Source organism: Vicugna pacos, chromosome 7 (assembly GCF_048564905.1).
Source record: "Vicugna pacos chromosome 7, VicPac4, whole genome shotgun sequence".
In the NCBI taxonomy this organism is placed as follows: domain Eukaryota; kingdom Metazoa; phylum Chordata; class Mammalia; order Artiodactyla; family Camelidae; genus Vicugna; species Vicugna pacos.
Genome location: NC_132993.1, coordinates 83888350 through 83904881, shown reverse-complemented (window position 1 = coordinate 83904881; position 16532 = coordinate 83888350). Strand labels below are relative to the sequence as shown.

Below are 16532 nucleotides of genomic sequence, written 5' to 3'. Positions count from 1 at the left end.
GTGGCAGATGTGTCTACCAGCCCTGGTGACACTTCACGAAAGAGCTCTCTAGCCAAAGCCAACTTGGAAAATTCCAGGGACGAGGAAATTTACCACGGGGCGGGAAACAGCTGAGCCTTGGCTTGGAACAGGGTGCCCCGCCTGGGGTGGGGGTGGGGACGCAGGTGAACAGGAAGGAGGGACTGGCCAAGCCCACCATGAGGGAGTCCTTTAATAGAGACAGGCAGACAGGGGACACGACTAGGCCCTGCACCGAGGAGAGCGGCAGCTCCTCCTCCCCCACCTGGCATGGCCCCAGGGTGGACACAGGGAGATGGTTTAAAAAACACAGCGGGACCAATTCTTCACTTTCACAGAAAAGGGGAAGTTGGGGGAGCAGCCGCTGGAGAGTCTGCACGTGGAGTGGTGTCTGAGCCCCGTCCCCAGGCAGCGGGGCTTGCTGCCCCCTGCACTCTGGCGCTGGCAGGAGCCCCAGCCCAGAGACCCTGGCTGCACGGACGGACCAGCCACCTACATCTGTTAGTGTTCCTACACTATGTACACTGTTGTGCTTTAGAGCCCCCACCCCAGCCTCAGCCCGAAGCCTCAGGTGGGCAGACGGACCCCACCAGCCACAGCACACAGCAGGCAGGGTGAGATCAGGCCGCAGGACAGAGCGGCCCTGCTCCCCGCCGGCCAGGGCCCAGGGGCCATTGAAATAGAAAGGTCAACACTGGACAAGATGCAGGCCGGTGGGAGCAGGCAGGGGCGGGGGAACCCGGGGCAAGGCTGAGAGGTCAGGGGCGCCAGGTGTGTCATGGACCGGGGGGGGCTGGCCGGGGGCAGGGTCGGGCAGCTCAGCACAAACAGTTCTGCCGGCTAACCGGGCCAGCGCGTGCCCCTGCCGGGGGTCCCCTCCCTCCCCGCGCAGGGCTGCCTCCAGCTCCGGGGGGGCCCAGGCTCCAGGTGTGCGCGCGGGGAGGGCCGCTGGTGTCAGGTGGGCTGGGCTGGGGGCAGGTGTGTGACATCTGTGGGCATGTCCCCGCCAGCCGGGGGTGAGCAGGATCAGTTGTTCTCGAAGAGGGAGAGCAGGTCGTCATTGTTGTTTGTGGGGAGGTCGGGTGGGCCCAAGTAGGTCAGCAGCTCGTCGGGGTTGGTCAGTTCCGGGAGCAGCTGAGGACAGAACAAACCTGTCAGCAGCTCTGGCCTCACGCCCACCGCACCCCGGGGGGCTGTCCTGCCACGGCCTCCCAGCGGGGTCCCCAGTCTCAGCAGGGATCTGGAGCACCCCTACCCCAACCCTGACACAGGCTGGCACTGGCGTCCCCCAGTCGGCTCTGCACAGGGGCTCTCCCTGCAGAAGGCTGCTCTGTGCCCAGGAATCGCTCATGACAAGTCATCCAAGGACGACACGGGGCACAAGCAGGGACCACGAGGGGAGCCCCATGTGGACAGGGCAGATGCAGGAGGTGGCATCACAGTCCCTGGGATTTTCTGCTCTAAGCTGTTTTTTCTCCCTTTTTTCACAATGAGCTTTGTATTTTGTTTCTCATGGTTGAGGGACAGTCACCTGCTTTTATGCGCTGATTCTGGCTCACACACCACCTGGGAGTCAGAAAGGTCGAATCAGACCCCAGGGCTAGTGTCGTCAGCTGCAAGCCATCTTTTTAGGGACTCTACGTGTGCCACTGTGGCACTCAGGTCGCCAGACACAGTCACCCCACCCTACTCTGGATACCTGACACTTGTCAACAAGAGAGCTGACGTTACCTGACCAGCTGTCCCTGCATCTGGAAGTCACTGAGGTGTCAGTGTCCTCCCTTCTACGAAGCACGTGGACCCTGGGGACGACGGATAAACCACCCCCAGCCCCGGCTCCCAAGCCCTCCCCAGCATGGGGCCCAGTACTCACATCCAGGGCTGGTTCTGGGGCCTCCCCTGCCCCAGACATGGGGGGGCCCATCATGCCTGTGGTAGCACTGAAGGCCAGCTCGCCGATGGGACCCGAGTTCACTGGGCCCAGGGGCTGCCGGGACACGGGGGGAGGGTTTGGATGGTGCAGCTGGGGCCCTGGGGGGCCGCCAAGGTTGGGAGCGTGCAGCCCTGGTGGCCCGGGGTTATGGGCCGGGTCCAGGTGACCTGCTGGTGCCATCTGAGAAAGGAGAGAAGAATCTAGTACAATGGCCCAAGGGCTCCCTGGGGGGACAGATTCCCAACACTTGACTTGGCACTGACCTGGCCTGGGAGGCAGGCGGCAGACTTCTCTGGCGTCAGGATGCTGCTGGGAATGTCGGATTGATAGGAGGCAGGAGGTGGCCCTGGGGTGAACTCAGTAAGGGTCGGGGTGCTGGGCGTGGTGGGCGGGAAGGAGTCGGGGAAGGTCCCTGGCCCCAGGAAGCTGGAACCTGAGAGAGGAGAGCGAGGTCCTGGGTGAGGACAGGGGCTCACGCTGGTAGAGCACCAGGAGGGCGGGCCAGCCACAGCGTGGGCAGGACTCACAGCGCCCACCCAGGTAATGAGCTGGGTTTTATGGAAGCCACTATTCAGAATAGGGCACTTTTTCTCACTGCTGCTGGGGAACTGGCCTCATGACACTACCAGGAGGCTATGAGGGGACAGGAATGGGACCCACCACAGACACTCCTGCTGGGTCAGACGGAGCAGGTCCACGGAAGTGTGCCAGCAACAGACCTTTGCTCCAAACTGCTGGGGAGGGTGGGTGCACCCACAGCTGGGGGCCCTGCCGCCCACCCCCAGGAGCTAGGCCGAGGATGCCCCTATGCTGCCGGGTCCCTAACCAGGCCCCAGGCTTGTGGCCCTTGAAGCGACGCATTCACAGGTGACAGGCAGGTTGGAGAGGACGACCCACCTGTTTCCAGGCTGAGTCCCCACTGTACTCACCCTGGCTGGGGTAATCGCTGGGGGCAGGAGCTGAGGGGGGCTGCAGGGGGGCAAAGGGAGCAGCACTGGGGCCCAGGGCAGCGATCATCTCCATCACGCTGGGCATGAGCACGTGGGCGGGGCTGACGGTGCGACAGCGCTTCAGCACCGGCCCGTCTGGCTCCTCCTTGATGTGCACGTCAGGCTTCACAGGCACTGGCTTCCAGCTGCACGTGGGGTCGATGGTGATCTCCTCGTAGTCGGAGCTGGGCGGGGACATGTGAGCACCGGTCACCGCCTGGCCTGCTGCCTCTCCTGGCCCAGGGCCCGGGGCCACGTTTAGGCAGACCTTCCATTCCAGTGCTCGTGGCCACCCGGCACCTTCCACGTGCCTTGTAGGGTGCCACGCCCAGGTAGCACATGGATTCCGTCCATGGCCTGGAGTTGAGCCTGCTCCCTGGGTGAGCCACGAGGGGGGTCTCCCCACCTGTCCCAGGGCTGCCCTCTGCTGGCCAAAGACGCTGGGGGCGCAGGAAAGGAGACTTACTTCTGAATGTAAATGAGGATGCCCAGCATGTACTGGTCCACCTCCAGGCCCTCCAGCAACGCTGTCTTGCTGTAAACAAAGGCAACACCTCTCAGAGGCCTGGCCCAACCTGGCCACAGGCCCTGCCACTTCTCGGCTCCCAGTGTGAGGTCACCCTGCACGAGGTGACCCCGTGTGAGATGATCCTGGGCAGTGACTGTATACAGGAGGTGACCCTGCGTGACACGTCCCTGCCCTGAGCCACACTGTCCCCAGTCTGTGATGTGACGCCCCACACCTGGCTTGGATGTTTCTCAGTGCTACCGGAAAGAAATGCCCGTGACAGGCCCTGAGGAAGCACCCGCCGCCCGCCCCCTTCCGAGCGGCGGGGACCGTCTCTGACACACTCACTTGCACACGGGGCACCTCCAGGTCCCTCGCTCACAGTTGAGCTGTAGATACGACTCTAGGTCGAAGCACTGCGGAGAGGGGGCGGAGGGAAGAGGCCGCTGCGCACACTGGGGCCGGGCCGGGCCGGCCCCACCCTGCGAGCTAGCCCTGCGGTTAAACATGGGGCTTATTTACTGCCTGTCTGAGGAGCCACGTGTGCCAGGCTTTCCCTGCAGTGTCGTCCGAACAAACTGAGACTGGGGACGGCCTTCGCAGCCCTCCCTGGGACTGGAACGCCATGTGGCCGAAGCAGGAAGAACTGGGCAGCTGTGCTGACAGAGAATGACCTCCAGGAAGCGGTGCAGAAGGAAAAAAGTATGGTGCAGAGCAATGCGTACCATTTCCGCAACCAAAAGGTGGGGGTGGGGTGTGTGCACGTACTAACCCACCTGCAGAGCGTTTGTGCAGAGACAGAAACGAAGGCGTTACTGGGAGCAGGAAGAAGGCTGCGCCCTGCATCCTGGACATGCTACAAAATCGGAGCCCCGTGCATGCAATAAAGTGGTTGTTATACTTCGAATAATATTCAAGAAACAAAAGCCCAGTCTGGCGGGAGACCATGGGGAAGCCAGGCCACCTGCCCACTGGCTGGCCTGTCCCATCACCTGCCAGCCGAGGCTCAGAGCTCACATCTGCTAAAAACAGTTAAATGACCAAAGTCCGGGCAAAGCTCTGCAGTGAACACCCACCTGTATGTGGCGACAGTCGTGACCTCGGGCAGGGAGCTGGATTCTGCGGAAGGTGATGGGGCACTTGAGTGACACCTTGATGGCTGTCTGCTCCACCCCGTCCTCTCCGTTGGGCCCAGGGGTGCCAGGGATGGTGCCGCTGCTGAAGTTCCGCTTTACTGAGATCAAAAGGGGAAAGGAGGACTTGAGTACAGGGCTGCTGAGCAGGAGGACCCTGTTGCTGCTGGCTCAACAGCTCTGAGGGACCACCTGGAGTTGACCGTTGCCCCCTGTGCAGAGCTGCCACCCCGCAGGAGATGGTCTTATCTGACCTGGGGACATGCCAGGTGCAGCAGTGGCCCCGGCAGAGTCAGGAGCTGGCTGCCCGGGGGCCGAGGAAGGCAAGGGCCACTCACTCTTGGTGATGCAGTGCTCAGCAGGCAGGAGGCGCTTCTTGAGGAGACCCTGCAGCACCGAGCGGACGGAGGGCCGGTGCACCAGCTGCAGCACGAAGAGGTGGGACTGCAACGGGAGGCTCTGGTCAGGAGGATGCAGGCCACAGAGGTGCAGCACGCGCGGGCCGGGAACTGTTCTCTCATTGCTAATGCACAGGGAAGCCGCCTGCTGCCCCTCCCCGGGGAGCCCAGGGGACCGTGCCCAAGCCTGTCTGTAAAGCCACTATCTGTAAAGCCCACTGTGTGTCTGCACCCGTGTTCAATCACGGCCTCCCTGGCAAAACGCAGAGAGGCCCCTGAATGCACCCTGCCTACAGCACCCACCGTGACTTACGCTGGGTCCAAGTGAAGACATTCCAAGCCGCAGAAATGCATCAGGGCTGCCCCGCCTCAGCTCCCTCCTACCCAGGCTGAGCAGTGCTGCCCATCTAAGTGCATTCTGCCTCCTCCAGTCCTGGATCCCGGGGCCTGCTGGAACCCAGGTGACTCCTAACAGGGACCCAGGGGCAGCCGGGGACTCCATGAGCATCCTCCAGGAAAGACGCAGGCTCGGTCAGTTTCTCTGACGCAATTAACACGAGCATCAAATTGAGTTAACAGAACCTAACCGGAAAGCAGTGAGGGCGTTTTTAACTGGGACCTTTTTCTTAAACGGCCAGTAGAACGGATTGGACAGGGAACTACGGGAGGGAAGGAGGAAAGCCGACGCCCTTCTGCTCAGCGAGGACACCCCGACCGTGGCCCGCGGAGGGTACTCACGCAGCAGCAGGCCGTGACGGTGATCTGGATGGTGTTGCGGCCCGGCTGGCACACATGCTTCAGGTATAAGGGCTTGTGGGAGGTCTTGTTGTCACCACGCTCAATGGTGAGCGGGGTGGCGTTGACGCTGACCTGCACCGAGGCCGGCCAGTTGGTGTTCATCTGCCGGTCCTCGTGGTGGTAGCACTTGAACTGCAGCTCCAGGTCAGGCCTCAGCATCAGGGTCTTGTAGACAGAGTCGCGGAGCTGGAAGGCGTGGTTGCTCACGGCCAGGTTGTGCTGCAGGCGGAAGGGCTCGAGGACCACCCCATCCCGCACGGGGAAGGTCAGCCGCAGCTCGTCACAGGGGCCGCTGCCTGGAAGCAGGCCACACTGGTGTGACCAGGCCACCTGCACAGAGGGCCGCCAGGCCGGGTGGCCTGCCCCCACTGTATCACAGGGACCGTGGCCCCCTCCTCCTCCTCCATGGGGCTGGGGTTTTGGCGGCAGCTCTCCTGGGACCCTGGGCTCAGCCTTCACCTCCCAGGGGAACAGGATCCTGGTGTCCTGTCATCTGTCCTATCTCAGTCACCTGGCCCAGTGATTCCGAAATTATGACTGGAGAACATGCCTCCAACCCCAAACAAAGGTGCTGCTGGTGCTGTCAGAGGGGGTAAGAGCCATGAACAGGCCTCCTGCCATCACCCCAGTGCTCAAGGTAGGGTTTTAGGGCTTGAACTGCTCTTGCAGTGGTCCCCTGCGAAGGAGTTCTTAACCAGAAGCGGGCTTCACAGGGCCCGTAAGTCCCCAGAACATTCGGCGCACACTAGTATTTTTCTAGAGAGAAAAACCACACCTCAAACAGGTATGCCAAGAGGTCCATGATGAGAACATAAAAGTGAGGGTCCCCCACCCCCAAGTTCCCCGCAGGACTCTCTGGAGCCCTCCCACCTGTCCCGGGAGCAGATGACACTCACCAGGGGGTGACGGGTGCAAGCTGCTCACGCTGGGCTTGAGGTCGGGCAGGAAAGGAGATTTGACCTCTTGGCTGGTGGACATGTAGGGAACGCTGCTGCCAGGGGTCATGGGCGGCGTGGGGCTCCCTGGCAGTGGGGAGCTGGGGTAGCCGGGGATGGAACGAGCAGGCTGTGGGGTCGAGCAAACAGTCAAGGTGGAATGGTGTTGGGGTGGGGTTTGTTCTTGGAGCACCCACTGGGAGCCCTCAGACCAGAAATAGGCAGGGGACAAGCTCAGGGGGGCCTGGTTGGGTGCCCACAATTCCTCCTGCCTGGGGATCCTCTCTCCACACACCCACCCTGTGAGCCTCCCGCCCGCCTGCCCATCTGCCCAGCCGCCCATATGCCCAACTCAGGCTGGGCTGACTGCAGCTGACGCTGCCCCCGTTGAAGCTGGCCCCCTGCCCATTGAACTGGTCTGCAGGCTACGGGAGAGAAAACTGCATGTGCCCGAGGCTGCCACCAACCCTGAGCCAGGCCCCTGGATGTGATCCTAGGGGAGGGCTGGAGACAGAGGGCCCACCACACACGTGGGTCCTGCCCTTTATTTTCTTCTTTACATACTTTGTGCGTTTTCCAAATAACCTACAGGGTGTACATACTGATTTCATAATTGTAAAAATTACCACTACAGAAAAAGGGCTGACCCCAAATATCAGAGGGGCTTACAGGGAAGCCACAGAGAGGCTGAAAGGATTCACGTACACACACGTCCCCTCCCGTCCAGTGGCACCTGTTGTTCAGACCCCTCCCTCTATGCACTCCTGACAGGCCTGTCCCCTCGCTGGGCTCCTCTGCAGCAAGCAGAGGGAATGGGGACACTTTTCCATAAAAGACGCTCAGGTGGTGCCTGCCTGCTGCTCCCTTTGCCAAATTTCCACTTAGATACGCAAATCTCATAGAGGGTTCTATCTGACCTGGATGCCCCTCTTGAGAGCCACCTATACTGGTCAGGACCCCTGTGAAGCTCCTGGTTGCCTGGTCACCTGAGCACACGCGGACCCCTCCCCAGCCAGCCCAGCCCGCCTCAAGGTCCGTCTGTGCCCCACAGCACTTGGAGTGGGTCCGGCAGAGGAGAAGCTGGCCCTACCTTGTAGTGCAGTCCTGCGGGGCCCGACGTGGGCAGGGACTGGCCCCCGCCCTGCTGCAGGGGCAGCCTGTGCCCAGGGTAGGAGGAGGGGGCAGGGGGCTGGCCAGGGCCAGGTGCATACTGGGTGGCGCTGGGCCCATACTGGCCTCCTTGCAGGTACTGCTGCCCAGGATAAACCTGAAAGAGAAAAGAGACAAAATGCCCAGGAGAATGGGTGTCAGGGAAGCTGGTTCCCAGGGAGGGATAGTGGTGCCCACCCCACCCTGTCAGGCCCAGCCAGTTTCTCTCAAACACAGTGGCTCTGATGGTGCTCAGGGTGACGAGGCCCGGCCACTCACCTCACTGGAGTAGGCTCTCTTGACGCCCTGTCGGGGGAGTGCCTGGGCCTGGGGAGGCCCAGGGTACCCATGCTGGGGCAGGCGCTGCCCTGTATACAGGGGCGCCATGCCCGCTGCCCGGGTGGGGTTCATGCCCATGGGGCTCATGCCGGAGGGGCCCATCAGCCCTCCCACGCTGGCAGGGTTCATGCTGCTGGGGACGCTGGGCCCCCGGGGACCTCCGTGCTGCAGGAACTGGCTGTTAAAAGACTGTCCAGCCCCGATCTGGGAAGAGAGAGGAATCATTCAGGCCGTACCCACTGCTGTGGGCGCCAGCCCTGTGCCTGCCCCTTGCAGACAGGCTGTCCCCACCCCAGGGCTCCCCTCAGCTCCTCACTCCTGCCCCACCCATGTCCCTCTCACCGCCTCATCTTCACCAGCCCCGGCACACTGCCTGCATGTCTGGGGTCCTCCACCCTGGCTGCCTGACTAGCCCCTGCCTTCCGGCCCAGCGCACAGGGGCCCACACAGGAGGAGCTGCTGGGCCTCACCGCTCCGTACTGGCTCAGCTCCTGGCTCTGCTTCTCCTGGAGGGCGGCCACAGTGGCTGTGGCCGTGGCGGTGGCCGTGGCGGCAGCAGCAGCCACAGCAGCCGCCGCCGCCGCTTGCGTGAAGTCAGTGGAGGGCCGAGCAGCATGTGAGGGGAGGCCCAGGCCCGCCGGCCCCCCCGGGCCGCCTGCATACCTGTAAGAGACACGGACGGCTCGGCACAGAACACTTCCTGTCGTCAGCTGGGGGGGCACCCAGCACCCACGGGGAGCCCACTCTTTCCCAGACACTCTCTCATTAGGCGTAGGAACCAGCAAGAGCAGGGATGCCAAATTCAACAAATCGGTATCACACAGCTCTGGGGACCCACCAAGTTAGAAGCATCGTCCTCAGAGAGCTCCAAGCACACCTGCCAGGCGAGGGGGGTCCTGCTTACCCGGTGGTGAAGCCGGGGCCCCCGGGGTAGCCCCCGCGGCTGTACACCCCTTGCTGCACGTAGCCCTTGTTGGTGCCACCCTCACCGAATGCCTGTTGCCCGAGGCACTGCGGGGAGTTCAGGGCCGAGCTGCCGCCTGCCACGCCGGGCATCATGGAGCTGCCGGGGGGGCTCCCCGCTGGGCCCATGGGGTTCCCCAAAACCTATAAGGAAGCAAGAATCACTAAAGGAAACCATCCGAACAACTTGCTTCATGCAGTACTTCTAATGCGCTGGTAAGGAGAGGCCTGGCAGGTGAGGAGGTGGAGGTGGGGGCAGAGGGGAGGGGGAGGGAGGAGAGCGGAGGGGAGGGGTGGTACGACAGGTGGGAGCAGCTGCTCACAGGTGGCTGTGTGGAGGCCAGGTGCAGACAGGCGATCCCACGCCACACGTGGAAGAACCAGTCCCTGAGGAGGTGGGAGACTCAGGAAGGCCTGGCTCCACTTCTCCGAGATCTGAGGTGGGCTCTGGCCGCTCTCAGGGTGGGGCCCAGGTGTGGGCTCACCTGGCTCTGTGCCGCGTTGCCGACTCCCCACACGGTTGTGACCACAGACAGCGATCCTGCTGGCTGACTGGCACTTTGTTGCCAAGGCACCGCCTCATAAGCGAATGGACCATCACTGCAAGGAGAGAGGCGGGTGGGGAGCCTGGGTCAGGAGGCCAAGGAGCCAAGAACCCCACCTGGGAAGAACTGAAAGCTGGGAGCAGAGGAGTCCCACTCCACCACCCACCCGTGTGCTGGGACCTGAGAGGGGAGGGCAGCAGGAGCCCCCACTCACCCGTGTGGCGCGGGGGGCAGGGCAGGTTTCATGGGGTTCATGGGGTTCATTGGCTTGGGAGCAGCCTAAAGGCCAGGTCTGTGGGTGGAAGGAAGCAGCCCTCACCGGTGCTTACGTGGGACTCAGTTTCTCTGGCTGCTGGGACAAGAGGGAAGGAAGTCAGTGGAGATGCAGCTGGGAGACCCCTGTCAACAGGGCAGAGTAGGGCGAAGTGGGTCTGAGCACAAAGCCCAGCCCTTCCTCTGCTCCAACTGATGGAGGGTAGAGCAGGGTGAGACTGGGATCTGGGGGCCCACTCAGGGGGGTCAGGGCAGCCTTGCACTGGCTCCGCTCTGCACTGCCCACCCTGGCAAACCTCCGCCCTCCCTACCCCGGAAACCCAGCCCAGAAGCCAGCATTAACCCTCCCTGGCCAGGCTCCCTAACCCCCCTCCAGGGCCCCAGCCCCTGGAATGGCTCTGGAAGCAGGCTTTCTGGTTCCAAATACTTTCCACATTCCCCCTCCCCCACACGAAGGCCTGGCTATCCATAAAAGCCAGGGAACATCCAGGACCCGATTGCCAGAACCACTCCCGGAAGGCCCTGGGGGTGGAGAGAGAGGCCAGAAGCAGCAGAGGAAGACGGAGGGCCAGCCAGGAGGCATCACCTGCTGGGGGCTGGGGATTGCCCACCACGGGGAGGGACCTGTGGATGCCAGTGGCCCTCATGGCCAGCCATCCTCCAGCCTGGCCTTGGGGAGAGGTTTGTGGGACACCTGCTGGAACCAGGTGTGGGACCAGCAGCCCATCCCTGGCCGCCCTTCTCCCCGGCCACCGCCCAGGGCAGCAGAAGGGCAGCGTGTGCTCACTGCCTTGAGACCAAGGGGGGCTGCCTGGGAATGACATAGGCATAGGGCCAAGGCAGGCAGACCTGACCCCCCTAGATCGCAGTGACACCCATGCTGAGTTCCCAACAAGGCAGGGACGCACACACAGTGCAATGAATGGGCATAGGGTTGACAGGCACCCATGGACAAGGCAAGGGGCTAACGGGGACACAGGAGCAGTGGCCAGCAGACACTCATGGAACCTGTGTGCCAATGCTGGGGTAGGGGGCAGGTCCTCCTACTATGCGGGGCTGGCTCTCTCCCACTCAGCATCTCAGAAAAACGAGCAAGGAAGAGGCTGGCTGCTCTTCCAGGATGCCAATGCCCTCAGACACCCCCAAAAGCAAGCCCTTCGCCAACCAGGCCTGGGCCCTTGCTGGCACCCCAACCCCAATCCCCAGCAAGGCCACCTCCCACGCCCACCTCCACCCAGCCTAACCACAGAGGCATGCTGGCTGTGGTTCTCAGGAGGTCTCCCAGAAGGCCCCACTTTGCATCTCTGTGTCAAGGTTCCACTCTAGAGCACACTGCCTTTTAGGGGCTGCAAGGCCTCACACACAGACACACCGCCTGAGGCAAGCTAACCTCTGGTGGAACCCTGCTCCAACGTATGCAGTGCCTCCCTCTGGCCCAGGAGCAAGAGTGGCCCAAGGCTCACATTCCTGAGTATTGACCGGGGAACTCAGGGTCAGGGCAGCCCAAAGGAGACAGGATTATCATCACGTTCTCTGCAAACACAGTCCTGAAGGCACACGGGGGACGTGTCCTTCCCCAGAGCCCCAGAGCAGCTAAGAGGTACAATGGGGACTGTGACTTGGGCCCAAGGCCTCCCACAGAGCACTGGGGTAAGCGCTTCCCAGAGGAGTCCCAGAATCGCAGCAGAGCCAGGGCTGGGAGGGAGGGTGACCACTCAGACAAGAGGAAGAGGGAGGCAGCTGGCATGCCTGTCTACCTCACACCTGGCCCTGCTCCCCTTCCCAACCCCCTCCCGGAGGAGTCAGGCCCTGGAACTCCTCTCCATCCCCAGACCAGGTGCCAACCAGGAAGCAGAGGCCAGAAAAAGCAGAAAGCTGGTGGTTCCAGAAGGCTCAGGGGCACCTGGGCTCTGTGCCCCTGGGTTCAGGCCTGGGAGCCAGAATCACCCAGCCAGGCAAAGGAAGGCTGGTTGTCCCCAGTCCCCACTGACCGACTCCAGGATGGTGACACTGGGGTGGGGGGTGGAGTGCCAACAGCCAGAAACTTCCCCCAGGCCTGCTGGGTGGGAACTGGAGCAACACGCAGTGTTTCCAGGACTTGGAATACAGGTGGGCTAATCCAGACTGTGGTGTCAGCAGAGGGACAGACACACAGGTCAATGGAACAGACCAGAGAACCCAGGACAGCCCCATACAAATAACTGGCCCAACTGCATTTTGACAAAGGAGCAAAAACTATGCTCTAGAAGAACAGCATTTTCAACAAGTGTTGCTGGAGCAACTGGACACCCACAGGCAAAAACAAACAAACAAAAACCTGAACTTCACATCTGATACAGAAATTAACTCAAAGTGGGCCACAGAGGCAAATGGACAGCACAAAACCTTAAGGCCTTTCTTAGATTTGACGCCAAAAGCATGACCCATAAAAGGGAAAATGCAAAGCTTTTGCTCTGTCAAAGGGCTGCGAAGAGGAGGAAAAGCCAAAAGCTACAGACTGGGAGGAACATTTGCAAGCCTCGTATCTGACAAAGGACTAGTACCAAGGATATATAAAAAATTCTCAAAACACTAAAGTTAAAAAAAAAATTAGAAAACAGGCAAAATACACTTCACGAAAGAGGATGTACAGATGGCAAATAAGCACATGAAAAGATGTTCAACGTAACTGGCCCCCTGAGAAATGCAAATTAAAGCCACACCAAGGTATCACTCACACACCTCTCAGAATGGCTAAAATAAAAAATAGTGACACTAGCAAATGCTGGCGAGGAGAAACTGGATCTCTCATGGTTGGTGGGCGAATAAAATGGTGCGGCCACTCTGGAGAAAGGTTTGGCTGTTTCTTATAAAACTGAGCATGCATGGGAGCAACCGCTACCTGAACACTCATCTCAGAGAGGTGGAAACTGATGCTCTCGTAAAAATCTGTACGTGAATGTTCATAGCAGCTTTACTCCCAATAGCCAAAGAAAGGAAACCCAGATGTCCTTCCATGGTGAAGAGTTTAACCAACCGTGAGCCTACAGGCATGAAAAGGAAGAGCTAATGATACAGGCACCAACCTGCAGGAATCTCCGGGGACTCATGCTGTGTGGAAAAAGCCGATCCCCAGAGGTTACACACTGTAAGATTCCCTTTATATAACATTCCTGAAATGATGCAATTATAGAAATGGAGAGCACCCTGGCGGCTGCCAGGGGTTAAACGTGGGGAGGAGGGAAGCTGGTGTGAATATAAGAAGGCAGGGATGGAAATAACTGTATCTCAACTGTATTGATGTAGCATCCTCCTGTGATGTTGTGCTACAGTTTTGCAAGATGTTACCAGTCGGGAAACTGGGTAAAGGAGACAGAGTTCTCTGTGTTATGTCTTATAATAACTGCATATGAATCTACAATTCTCTCAAAATAAAAATTTATTTAAAATGCAACTACCACCAGTTCTCTGTGTGGGCATCCCACACAGATGCCCAGGGCAATTCTTTCCCACCCCAAAGTTGGTTGGGTTGGCCAGGCCCACTGTGCTGTCCCAGAAGTAAAGGACAGGGAAGACAAGCCCCCGGCCCAGGTCGGAGCTCCAGGGCCAGCGGCATTGCATTCACAGCTGCAGATTCTCCAACTCCAGCACACCAGAGTCACCAGGAGGGCTAGGGACAAGATGGCTCAGCCCCACACTGAGTTAGGAAGATGGGGTGGAGCCTCAGACTTGCATTTCTAACAAGCTTGCAGGTAATGCTGCTGCTGCTGCTGCTACTGGGACCAGCCTGAGAGGCTCAGAGAGCTGGGGAGGCGAACAGGGCAGGTGCCGGGCAGGTGCGGGGCAGGAGCCTCTACAGAGGTTGCTGGTCTGGGGCCCAGTGCCGCCTCCTACATCACATGGGCTTGGGGAATTCCACCCCCATGACTTCTCTGCTGTGGACAAGACCACAGACACTTCCAGTTCCCCCCTGAGCTCACTGAGTGGGGGCAGTGACTTCCTGACTTCCTGCCAAACTCCTGAGCTAAGTCAGTCTGCTCTCTCTCTTGAAAAGCCCCAAACTCTCCAGGTCAGGGACCCCGTGACCCTCTGCTACTGACAAAGGGAGAGGTATTTTGTGAGTGTAGGACCCTCCTTCCACCTCCTGGCCTTAGAGGGAGAGCTAAGAAGGAGGCTGGGCGTGTGTGCATGGCCAGTACCAGCCTCTGGTGGCTTTCTGTCAGCTCGGGGCTCTCCTGTACACCAACTCGCTGAAAGCCAGGACCTCGGCAGAAATGCTCTGGCACAAGGTCAGTCTAGAAGGTCACATGGCTTTCTGGGGGTCAGATCATGCTTTCTTCCGGAAAGAGAGCTACAGACAACTCACTACCCAGATGCCCCCCTTCCCCAGGCATTCAGAACATCTGCACTCCAGTTTCCAAAGGCAGATGTAAACATGGATCAATCCTCTTCTACCTTCACCCCATGCCCCCTGCCTAGTCACCCAGGAGCAGCAGGCCCCACGACAAGCCACCTGACCCCAGGAAGGCAGCCCTATTCCACAGTCACAGAGCAGGGACTCCCCAGGCCTCCCCCAGCAGCAGGGAACCCACTGTTACCACAGTTCCAGTGACAGAGGAACTCCAACCAGAGGGACATGAGTCAAACAGGCTCAGAGAAGGGAGAATGACAGCTAAAGCCGAGGAGGACACAAAGGTGGGGGCTCACGTGCTCAAGTGGCTGAAGTCCTGCCCCTTTACCTGGGAGGCCACACACTGACTGGCTTAAGTGTTAAGAGTGCATCCAAATGACCAGGAATGAGCATTTTTGAATGGCCCAGGTGTGGCACATTTCAGAGAAGGGCTGAAAGGTTTTTCTATTCTGGGCCTCCATTCACAACAGGTACCAGGTACAACGGGTATGTGATGGCCACTCTAGGACTGAGTTGAGGGGAGGACATGTGACCACCTTTAAGTCATCAGCCCTGGCTCCCAGCCTGAACCCAAGTGCTAGTGGACACTCCATAGGGAGGCTGCCGTTAGAGACAGATCCAATGATCAGGAGTCCTCCCCAGGCATATCCTACCGGTCCTGTTCAGTTGCTCTGAACCTGTCATTCCTCATCGCACCTTCCTCTTCGAAGCCTGGAACCACCCCTTGGGCGTGACAAGTCCCCAAGGCCAATACCCACTGGGTGAGGTTGAGATTCCTTCACTTAGCCTGTTACCTCTCTCAAGCTTCATCAAATGAGGCCCTGTGGCTCTAATATGATAGGATTTGGTAGGTGAGTCTTACAGATTGAGTCACATGCTCTGTGTATGTCCCTGTGAAATCTTCTGAGATAATACAAACGACTTAGACATCACCATGGATATTCTGCAACTATCAGGGGGCAGGATGTGGGAGAGCAGGTCGAGGGAAGCAGGTCAGGGGGGAAAAGGCGAGCAGGACATGGGGAGAGGAGCTGGCCAGGGGGAGGGAGGGTCCGGAGCAGGACTGGGGGAGCAGGGTAGCGGGGTGGGGGGGGGGACAAGGCAGCGGGGAGCACGGGGTGGGCAAGGGCAAGGCACTCCAGGAGAGCAGGACACGCTCCCGCCTGAGCTTCAGTATGCCCCCATTTGAAAACGGGTAGCTCCATCAAAACCACGGCTGGGGACTGAAAGGTCAGGGTCGCCAGCCCCGGAACATACCTCCGCGGGTCCCACATCCCCGTGTCGGTGGCGCGCATGGCCCGGAGGGGCCAGAAAGGTGAGCCCTCTGGCCACAGCGCGAATTTGGAGGCAGCAGGACCAGCTTGGGTGAGGGCCCGGGTCAGCCTCCCGCTCAGACCCCTCGAGCGCTCCGCCGGATTCCGGCCAGCCCCAACAAAGGCTCAGGTGAGGGGTGGCCCCGGCGCGCACCGGGCCAGCCGGCCCAGGACCACGACGCACGCGCGGCAGGTGCGGCAGGTGGGCGGCAGGGCCGGCTCCGGCCCCGCCAGGGCCCCGCCGAGGCGCCGCAGCTCGGGGGCCGGGGACGCCGCACCTGCCGCCGCCCGCACCTGCCGCACCTGCCGCCCCCGCAGTCCGCACCTGCCCGCCCGGCCTGCTCACCTCCGCAAAGCCTGGCCCGGCCCCTCGCCGCTGCGGCCCCGGGTCCGCGTCGCTCCATGCGCTCAGCCCGCCCTCAGCGCCGCCCGCCGCCCGGGGGCCGCCGCCGCCCGCGCCATCGCGCCGCCGCCCGCTCCGAGGGCACAATGGAGCCGCCGCGCCGCTCATGCATATGCATGACGCCGCGCGCCGGCCCCGCCCCCAGGCCAGAGCAGTGGAGCCCCGAGCCAGCGCTCAGGCGGGGGTGGCCGCGGGCCTGCGCAGGCCAGGGCGGCGGGCCCGGCAGGGGCGGGGGCGAGGGCGGGGCGAGACGGGGCGGGGAGGGAGGGCGAGCCAGGGGCGACCTGCGCTCCCCGCCCCCTCCACACCTTTCTAAATGCGGCGTCCGCGGAGTCCCAGGTTCTTCCACCTCTCTGCGCCGGGGCGGTGCGGGGGGCGGGGCTGGAAGTGGGCGGGGCCAGGAGGAGGAGTGGAGCCAGGAGGGACGGAAGGTGGGGCCTGGGGA

At 61.1% G+C, this 16532-nt stretch overlaps 1 protein-coding gene across 5 annotated transcripts; it reads right to left on the bottom strand.

The window, feature by feature from the left end:
* Positions 1 to 191: 191 nt before the first annotated feature.
* Positions 192 to 16237, bottom strand: ZMIZ2 (zinc finger MIZ-type containing 2). 5 transcript variants are annotated; one of them, XM_072965284.1, is made up of 17 exons: positions 16031 to 16237; positions 9923 to 10060; positions 9649 to 9763; positions 9105 to 9307; positions 8671 to 8863; positions 8141 to 8404; positions 7803 to 7979; positions 6674 to 6842; positions 5718 to 6073; positions 4920 to 5025; positions 4525 to 4682; positions 3797 to 3864; positions 3407 to 3475; positions 2881 to 3125; positions 2215 to 2384; positions 1892 to 2131; positions 192 to 1152 (listed from the first exon to the last, which is right to left on the bottom strand). In XM_072965284.1, exons 2-17 carry the CDS (start codon positions 9970 to 9972, stop codon positions 1045 to 1047), a joined length of 2691 nt encoding a protein of 896 aa, XP_072821385.1. In that variant the 5' UTR covers positions 9973 to 10060; positions 16031 to 16237; the 3' UTR covers positions 192 to 1044. The 5 variants fall into 5 exon arrangements, with proteins under 5 accessions (XP_072821385.1, XP_072821383.1, XP_072821387.1 ...); XM_072965282.1 differs by having other exon boundaries at positions 9923 to 10057; XM_072965286.1 differs by lacking the exon at positions 16031 to 16237 and adding an exon at positions 15629 to 16010.
* Between the last annotated feature and the right edge of the window lie 295 nt (positions 16238 to 16532).